The 10,232-nt window shown below is 37.7% G+C and overlaps 1 protein-coding gene across 1 annotated transcript in view; it reads right to left on the bottom strand.

The window, feature by feature from the left end:
- Nucleotides 1-262: 262 nt before the first annotated feature.
- Nucleotides 263-10,232, bottom strand: part of LOC149256221 (protein CTR9 homolog) — a 168,311-nt gene continuing 158,341 nt past the window's right edge. The window contains exons 18-24 of the mRNA XM_089460693.1: nucleotides 7,823-7,924; nucleotides 7,626-7,733; nucleotides 7,297-7,521; nucleotides 5,558-5,824; nucleotides 5,364-5,435; nucleotides 848-1,105; nucleotides 263-736 (exon numbers count right to left, since the gene is read on the bottom strand). Coding sequence (XP_089316819.1) covers nucleotides 497-736; nucleotides 848-1,105; nucleotides 5,364-5,435; nucleotides 5,558-5,824; nucleotides 7,297-7,521; nucleotides 7,626-7,733; nucleotides 7,823-7,924 — 1,272 coding nt within the window. The 3' untranslated portion in view covers nucleotides 263-496. The remainder of the gene's footprint in view (nucleotides 737-847; nucleotides 1,106-5,363; nucleotides 5,436-5,557; nucleotides 5,825-7,296; nucleotides 7,522-7,625; nucleotides 7,734-7,822; nucleotides 7,925-10,232) is intronic.

The following is a 10,232-nucleotide window of genomic DNA, read 5'->3' as shown; positions in this document are numbered from 1 at the left end:
AACTCAATCCTCTGCTGGTCCATAGCAATTCCAATATCGAAGATTCTGAATTGCACTTCACAGCGCCCAAAGGAACTCTACCATCGGGATTAAAACAGAACTCGTGGAAACATATGATGAAAGCATTTACCTCTAATTAAACATGACAGATTTATGTACACAGATGATCTATGAAAGCTTAGGTTTTGCATTATTGCACAAAAGTTTGGTATCTAACCATTAATTTCGGCAAATATTAGAATGAGCCATTCAAAAACTCAAATTCGAGAGAAAAAGCTTTGTTTTCTGCATTCATTTTATTCATCATCACAGTAATACAAGGAAATTGCATTTTCTTTGTAAATCCACAATGGAAAGAAAAGCAGCTCAGATTTTCAACGTTGGAAATTGATATATTTGCATCAACGATACAGGGACGAACTACTATAATTTACACCCCCTTTGAAAAGAGGAAATTTTGCCAATGTACTCAAAATAACGAACTGCTATGTCTCCACTAATCGCTTTCTGCATCAATTTCTTTATTGACAGCTTCTTCACTTGAATCCTCAAGAAGCCGGTTGTCTCCATTTTCTCCATCGCTTTCACGGAATTGTGGTTCATATGTTGCTCCTTCTTCACGGAACTCTGGTTCATATGCGTCAACCTCTTCTTCTGGACTCTGTTTCTGCAAAGGCTCATCCTCGGAATCAGAGTAAGCCTGTTTCCTTCGTGATTTCTTTGCTGGTGGAGCATTCTGCAAAGATAATTACATAGAAATTTAGCATTTCATAGGAAACCATTTCCACAGATGTAACAATTCCACCTGCAGCACTGAAATTCATTCATCCTATCCTTCAAGACTTACCATCTCTCCATCATCAGAATCTTCAAGACCTGTAGCAGCAAGAAGGTCTTGGGCATTTTCTGCACCATCTTCTGCCTTATCACTCATAAAATTCGGCTCTTCCTCCATAAAATTGTCAGGTTCCTCCATATGAGAATCCTGATCCTTGTTATGCTTATCCTTCTTTCTTTTCTTCTTTTCCTTCTTTTTCTTTTTCTCAGCTTGCCCAGACTCATCATCATCATCACCCTTGTCTTTATTCTTACCCTTCCACAATTCCTACAATGAGAAAAATAAGAAGTGTGACTCACTTTGTAAAAATAATTGAAGTCAACCTATGGAATATTTTCAACCAATACAATTATCCTTAAAATGAAACCGCAATGTTTGCTCCCATTTTCGAAGAACACTATTGGTAGCTTATTGTATTAAACTTTAACACTCGCAGCATGATATTCATTTCTCCACATTGCCCTTCAAAGGGCACAACCCAGTTAGAATATTTTCAAATGCTTCACAAATTATTTGAATTGCAAAATCTCCAGAAAAATGGAAGTTATGCCACTAAAAATACTCCAATATAACTCATTTTTTGAATGTGCTTCTAACACTTTGACACACTAATCCTACCTAAGAAATCTATGCTTAGTTCAAACCTAGATCCATCATAACCCCACATACAAAGGGATCAGAAAGAAATTAAGATGTAAATCTCTCAATGCTTAAAAGATCCAAATTAAATGAACTTACACTGGGGTGTGTGTTATTTTGAAAGCAGGGAAAAGCCTATAGGATGTGTACTCGTTTTCTTAAAAGAAAATTATATTATGAACTTTAGTTTTTATATTTTGATTTATAAGCACAGATATTACAGATCTCATACATACTGCGCTCTTTTTTAAATAACTTGTCCATACCAGGCTGTTATTTTTTAATTTATTTTAGATATTATATTGGGTCAACTTATACCACATCACATCAGCATTAGGCACAAATGTTACACATCTCCCTCATGCTAGGCTGTAGAATGAACCATAAATTAAATGGCTGTTCAAAAGCTCATGTTGATTTTAGTTAACATTTTTTGTACCAATCTAGAAGATCATAAAGAAGAAAGAATAATATTCTGTAATCAAAGTATCACACAATGTCACAAAACTCACCAGGTTTGAGTTGGACCTGCAGTTCAAACCTAGAAAGAACCCCAATTAAGACAAGCTAATCTGGCGGAAGGTCAAAATTGCTGCTAGCCAGTTTGACTATCAGCTGCAAATTTGACATGTGAATCAAGCTCACAGACGACTCTTTCCAAGTTTGAGTTTCTCCCAAGTTAAATAATAGTACTTTGTTTTCCCTGAGTTCGTCTCCAGTCTCACTGAGACAGCTATTAACAATGGTTTTACAAGTTACATATAATTACATTCATACTTGAGGATTGCATATGTTGTAGATAATTCTCAGAAAAATGGATACTGAACAGTACCAATTTCATGTCCTTAAAGACCGAACCATGGAAGCAACATGTGGAAGGCATCCTCACTTGTAAACCTTTCAGCAAGACCATCTTAACTAACCAAGTTTCCGTTGGGGTGAGTATCTTTAGGTCATTGTGAACAAACCATATACAAGAAAGTATTGCTACGGACATAGGTTTTACCAGCTATAAGAGTTTTAGTGATACCGCCTAAAGTCATGCTCATAATGTTACTGACCAAAAGTAGTCTTTTCCCAGCCAATGGGTTGTTTCAACTTTTGTTATTCCCAATTTGGCCACTTTATATGTTGTTTTATAATGACTTCAAAAACATAAACATATAGTCAAACTTGGCCAACTGATAATTCAAGGCTCAATGCCATCCAGAGTTTGACCCTGGATCATTACGGCAACACCCCATCTCAAGCACTATATCACAGCCCCAGTGGAAATATGCTGTATATTAATAAATTATGAAGTGTGTCAGACTCACAAGGACATTATGAAAATATCATTAGAAAGTCCTAGCTACAAAGACCGGGCTAGTTGGATGAATGGTTGTGTTCCCCAACCGTCATGTACATGGACCTCTATATGTATCAAGGGTCCCCAATTGTGAACTGTATTATCAGAGCCAGTGAAGGCATTACCCTTGTATATTGTGCATCATACTGTGTACACGAACCTCTATGTGTATCAAAGCACTCCAATTATGAACTGAGTTTCATAGCCAATGAAAGCATTACCCTTGTATGATGTACATCATACCTATCTCTATTGATTAGGTTTGCATATTTGGGTGTATATAAATGATTACTTAAGCCCAAAGTTTACCAATGTTGTTGGGCATTTGGTTAGTTCATGCCAGCAGATGCCCCCCAGGTGAGGCACATACTCTAGTCCAACCCAACAGGTTTACTAGTACGAGAAAGTATCCCTTGTGCTTCACCGCAATATTTGGAAAAAAAAAAAGTATATACATAGTTAATTGAAAGATCTTCAGGGCAATTCCTGTGTTATTTTGAATGATGTGATTGTTCCTGTTCTTTGATTTAAGTCATGTAGTACACATTTAGGTTTGCATATTTGGGTGTATATAAATGGTTAATTAAGCCCCAAGGTTAACAATGTTGATGGGCATTTGGCTAGTTCCATGCCATCAAACACCAGTTCAAATCCCCTGGGTGAGGCACACACAGTAGTCCAACCCAACAAGTTCACTAGAGATGCCATCCATGAATGTGAGAAGTGTCCCTTGGGCTTCCCCACAGCATTTTCCTTGGGAAAAAAAATTATATATAATAGTTAATTGAATAAGAACTTCTAGGTATTTCCTGTGTTATTTTGAAGGATGTGATTGTTCTTCCGTTCTCTGATTTATTTAAGTCATGCAGCACATATTTACTTCTTGATTGTCTCATTCTCATTCCAAACTAGTGACTTTGTGTGTATTCACATTCACCATTAAATTCATGTGCACAACTATTTATTGATCAACTGTCTCGTAGTCATTCCAAACCTGTAACTTTGGGAGGATTCACATTTGGACCAACTGTAAAAGTAGAAGGCTCATACTATATTTGTGAAGGATATCAATCTTTCTTTCCATTCCTCAATCATCTATGTTTCTGTTGAAAGCATAGTTTTAAAAACCGCTCAGAAAAACCGGTAACCGGTCAAACCGGCCGGTTAACTAGCTGGCCGGTCCGAACCGGCCTAAAAACCCGGTCAGACCCTTCATTTGCCCGATTTTTGGCCCTAACCGGTGAAAACCGGCCGGTTTAGGACAAAACCGGCCGGTTTGTTACAAACCAGCCGGTTTTGTCCTAAACCGGCCGGTTTTGTCCTAAACCGGCCGGTTGTAGTCACAACCACCATAAAGTTAAAAAAACATGTTTTTGACTGTGTTTGAGGGGTTTTGGGGGGGGACTAAGGGTGTTTCAACCCTAACAATGTTGGCAATTAATGGTAATGTTATCCTTTTACTTAAATTTTTAACATTACCATGAAATGACTCAGGATGTTTGAGAGTGGTTTCGACCTCATTGGATTTCATATGGAGAAACTAGAATTTTAGATTTCACTCAAAATTCAGCAGACTTAATGGTTTTCAGGATTTCATGGTTTGGGGGTAAACAATAAATGCAATTAGAGCTCCAAATGATAAGAAAAACTCCTGATCTAGATCCCATTGTGTTGGACGATATTGATCCAACATCAGAATGGGTGGAGGAGACTGAAGAACCTGTGTTTGAGGCTGATTTTGAGATCGACATGGCTTTGGCGGGGGATGAAGCAGATTATGTGGTGGCATCAGAACCAGGATCAATAGCGGCATCAAGGAAAGGCAAGGAACCAATGGAAGGCACTAGTCATGCAGGTCGACAAACTCGTGCTTCCATTAGGTCCACTTCTATTGTCATTGGTGGCATTGATACTGAGGTTGCAGATCAGGCTGAGGCATCCTCAGACTCTGAACCAGATGATGTCTATGTAGCTCTTGATGATGATCTTGTGTCTACTACTAGTAGTGGTAATGAACTTGATGATTGATCATGTGTATACTGTAGACTTGTAGTAGGCCAATGGCCTCATAGCTTGCAGCAATGTTTTTGGACTTTATAGGCCATTTAGAGCCTCATTTGTTATGTATTTTGCTATTTTGTTGATGATATGTATTGCACTCGGTGCCATTTTGATGTATTCACCTTTACATGGTATATAAATGAGCAAACTTTGCATATTTTGTCTCTATTGGCTTGGAATCATGGTTTTACATCTTAAAAATAGTTTTGTTTCATTAAAAATTAATTATTTAATGTATTTTTTTAAAACCGGTTCGTTTAGACCAAACCAGTGCCGGTTAGACCGGTTCCGGTCGGTAAACCAGTTCATTAGGTGGACCGGTCCGGTCACCGGTTCCGGTTTTAAAAACTATGGTTGAAAGTTGGGCATTTTGCAAAAAATAAAAATGAAATGCTGAACCCATTTTTGGAGGATTTCTCACAGCATGACAAAATAAACCACAGCGCCAGGAGAGCCTAAAAGGCTATAAACACATACCTTCACACGTTCAAAGTGTTCTTCTTGTTGCCTAACCCGTCGTAGCATTTCTTCATGCTGTCTCCTTTCCATCTGTTTCAACAGTGGAAGACTATGAATATCGGTACAATCTTAATAGATAACAACATGCAGAATATAGAGCTATCATGCAAATTAACTACGCCAAATACATCCCCATTTATATTAAACTGCACCTGCAGTTTACGTTCTTCTTCAGCTTTACGACGGGCTTCCTCAGCCAAGATAAGTTGACGTGCAACTTCAAGTTTTTGACGGTTCTGTTGCTCTTCACGTTCTGCTGCCTCTCTATGAACTTTGGCAGCATCAAGTAAATGCTTACAGTAGTCAACATGCATTTCTATTTTCTTCTCATCAAATCCATGTGAGTGATGATTGGTCACTGCGGACAGCTGGCTGAATACACGAAGTGCATTTTTTAATTCTGATACTGCCTGGCGAACCTGTACAAAATTCCATCATGTAAGGTACACACATAGATAGAAACACATTTACAGCCCCATTAATTCGGCCTGACAGGGACATCCAGCGTCTTTTAAGAATCCATGAAATAGAAGTACCACCAAAAGATAGTTAAACATATAAGCCTCAAGATAGGGTCACAGAGTCAGAGAAGTAAGTTTGCATCAAAAGTGAATAGGATGACAAGATAAAATCTTACAAAGATAACTGAGTTGTAACAGGCAAAATCAGTAAAACGAACTTGATAATATAACCTTATATTAAATAAACCAAATCTTGAATTGCAATATCTCAGTTATTGCCCCTGAAATAGAATGTTTCCGAACATATAGAAGATTTAATGCTTTTCCTTATACAACTAAGTAATATTTAATACTACTGGAATGCTACTATCAGTGGTTTAGCTCTACCAGTTTGAACAGACTGTCAAATGTAGAGTTTGCATGAGGTCTCTCATTTTGGTCCACCTGAGGTTCGAATCTAGCTGAGTTCCACTAGCAGCTATTATGGCTGGTGGTTGAACAGCCCTCCATCTCAATATTCTGGGAGGAAGAAAGAATCCCACAAGGTTTTCCCTGGGAAAAAAAATTATATATATATATATATGGCCAAAGCATTAATTTTATGGAGGACAAAGGAGAAAATGATGATTTGGCCATCTAGAAATACACTCATTTCAAAGCCCTATTTGGAAATGCATATTTCTACTAACTGCTAACTTATTATATTTCAAACCCAAGTTTTGTATGTAGAAATGCTCAGTATGTACATTCCCAACCCCATTTATAGTTTATAGAAAAGCCTGAATTTATTTTTGAGTGTAGTTGAGTCCCATGGGTTACCAACAGCTATCATGGCTAGCAGTCACGCTGCCCCTCATCTCAAATTTCTGGGGAATCCCACAAGGTTTCCTTGAAATAAAAATATATATTGGCAAAACATTAATTTTATGGACAGGAGAAAATGATGTTTCATCCATCTAGAAAATACACCCATTTCAAGGTCCTCTTTGGAAATGCATATTTTGACTGACTGTTAACTAATTATATTTCAGGCCCAAGTTTTTGTCTGTAGAGATGCTTACTATATACATTCCAAGCCCCATTTATAATATATAAAAAGCCTGAATTGTATTTTCACATTGGACTGCGTTTGCCTTGCTTGTGAAAACTAGTCTCAAGGTGAATATGCAGAAAGTGGTGATGCTAATTCCAAGTAACGGGAAGAATATCAGAAAGCAGGAATCTTCATAACAAAAAATTCAATAGTGTGGGCCAACAATCCAAGTACATGCCAGCTCAGATACAGACGAGGTGTACAATAAATGAAATCAAATTAAGGAATGTTCTATAAATCACTAGACAAAAGGCACATTGAGATATTCCAACAATGAAATATAATACAACGATCATAAACGATATACCATAAAGACATAAGCATGATAGTTGCAAACCTCATCAGCAGTTCGTTTTTGCTTTTGAAGTGTTGAAGTTGAGAATTTTTGCATTGCAATACCAGCATCAAACCGTAACATGTAGTTCGAGGGTGCCAGATGTATTGCTCTTAGTAAAGTTTTTTTGCAATCTTGCCACTGTTCTGCCTCATAATGTGTTCGAGCCAAATATAATAAAACTTGGGTATCGGTACCATAATAGAATTTCCTCAAACAGTTTTGGTACTGGATTTACAAAGGAAGAAAATGCATAAACTTATATCCCAATAAGTTGATCTAAAAAGCATTACATGTGCAAAAGTATCATAAAAGAATTTCAGAAATCCTACCATTTTCACAGCCAGTGCAAACTGGCCTTGAGCAAAGTAAACATGTGCCAGATTTACCCACACATCTGGCATCTGAACAAAGATGTTTCCTGCTGCAGCTTCTTGCACCTGAAAAAATGAACTAGCCAGCTTAGATTTATCTGTAAGGCAGAATAGAATGATTGTAAATGTGTAAGAAGAAAATATGACATATTAACCTGTGTAAAAATGTCCTTTGAAACATCAAATAGACCCTTTTCAGCCAGCACAACAGCTGCACCATTCGCAGCATACACATTGCCTGGCCTTTGTGCCAATACCTGTACAGCAAATATAAGTTCTTCAATATTAGAAAACGGAAATGTGTAATTAGTTTATACACCAAACAAAGTCAATTTTTACCATCAACATCTAAAGCACAAAATTACAAGTAAACAAACAACATATAGAGCAACACCTAGTAAATGCAAGCTCATTCCCTCTAGTATGCTTCTATCGGTTATGAAAAGAGAGGACTAGACAGATATTAGAAAGAACATAGAAACTAATATCAGAGGAAATATGAAGTTGAATGATGCTAGAATGTGCAGACATGATTAAAATAAAATAGGAAATTTAAATTAGTGCAGTACAAGACATATTTCTGTCGCTGACAATTCTTTGATTCCTATCTTACATAAATGAAAATTGTCCCCAGCATTTCCAGCACATTTTGTTAGGATATAGATACTTACAACCAACTTGGTCTCATGTTTTAGTCATGTGTGCTTCTAGTTTGTTTCTTTAGTAATATTGTACTTTAGTTCTCTAGCGATCACCATTCTATCTTGTACATGATAGTCCTGTTACCCACCAAAAGTGGGTGAAGTTGTAAACCATAGGAGAATTTTTCTTCCCGATGTTCAGCCAGCCAGCTAGCAGCCCTATGATGGTCCACAAAGAACTTTACCCAGAGCTCTCCACCTATGCTCTGGTCCGTGCTCTGGTCAGAGCTCTCCACCTCCATTCACCGGGTTGATTTTCATTGGTCATTGGCATTGGCACCCTATATCCTCATCTTTGAGTTATGGCCCAAAAATTTTACCTAAGAGGTTGATGCAACTGAAAGAAAGATAAAAGCATATGAAGCCACAGGTGAAGAAAATGAAAAATGAAAAAGATGGCTGGGTCATAATAAGCATGTGTGAAAAAGTCTAGCATGAGCTCTACCCCCCACCCCCCTCCCATTAGCCATCTGGTCCGTGCTCTCTCCCATCTGGTGTACTTATTGAAGGAAGGTGTGATCATCTATCTAACCATTTTTGTAATCATTTGCTTTCATTTAATGTTTGGGGGATATTAATATGAATCACAGGCCAAACTGGATTATTGACTGCTCTTAATTGTACCCTTGTTCCAATGCTTCCCCTGGGAAATTATCCTTTGCCCCTACTATGACCTCCCCTAAGGTCCTTCCTTTAGGAGGGACACTAATAGGAGGCATTGATTGACATAGCATGCCCAAGGTAATCCATACTTGCCACCTTCCATGTCTCCCTTATTATCCACCTCCATTCACCGGGTTGATTTTCATTGGTCATTGGGATTGGCACCCTATATCCTCATCATTGAGTTATGGGCCAAAAATTTTACCTAAGAGGTTGATGCAGCTGAAAGAAAGATAAAAGCATATGAAGCCGCAGGTAAAGAAAATGAAAATGAAAAAGATGGCTGGGTCATAATAAGCATGTGTGCAAAAGCCTAGCAGGAGCTCTACCCTTCTCCCTCCCCCTCCCCCTCCCCCTCCCTCCCCCCCTGCCCCACATTAGCCATCACCTAGTTCCTATGCATTCCATGCTCTGTTTAAATAAACAAACATATGAATGGCACACCCCTGATCTTTAAGGGGTATTGGAAAAGCATAAAGCAAGTTGGGTCACCTAAGCTATGCAATAAAGATAGACAAATCATTAAATTAATAGGCACACTAGAGGGGTGGAAAAAGCGCAGACTAATGCCTCCATGATTGCTCCCTCTTCTCATCATTGTACTTATAGATGTTGGACCTCCTTCAAGTGGTACCATGGCTATGGCCATCTTCCTTGAAGTCTTAGCCATCCCATGAGCACCTTTATCATATGTATCAATGGATTGATGGGTCTACCTGTGAAATGCAATGTTCCACCGAGTTTCCGGAACGGGGAAACGCGGGAGCAGGGATACGCACAAGGGGGGCGTATATGAGCAACACTAGAACTTAGGGAAATTTCGGGGAAACAGGGGGGACGTCATAGACATAAAAATTATAAAATTATTAAAAATTTAATATGCAAAAATAATAAATAATAAATAAAATCCCAACAACATGTCTATAACTAAGTAAATAGTAAATCTTAATGATTATGAAATGTACATCTAAATATGATCATCATTTCGTATTAGACTATTATGAACCATAATTATCATTTGATATTTCTGCAATCATCAATGTAAAATTGTAACTCTAAAAGTAAATTACTAAATTGAATCCATCATTTGACATTATGCAATGTTCCATCTAAATTCATCATTTGGAAATTGGCATTACTATTATGCAAGGTACATCGAAATTAAATTAATCATTTGACAGTTGAAATTACACAATGCACA

This window comes from Pinus tabuliformis, chromosome 7 (assembly GCF_031772625.1).
Source record: "Pinus tabuliformis cultivar Carrire ecotype Pingquan chromosome 7, CPIR1, whole genome shotgun sequence".
Lineage (NCBI taxonomy): Eukaryota > Viridiplantae > Streptophyta > Pinopsida > Pinales > Pinaceae > Pinus > Pinus tabuliformis.
Note: the sequence above shows the minus strand (reverse complement) of the source record. Positions and strands in the feature narration are given on the sequence as shown.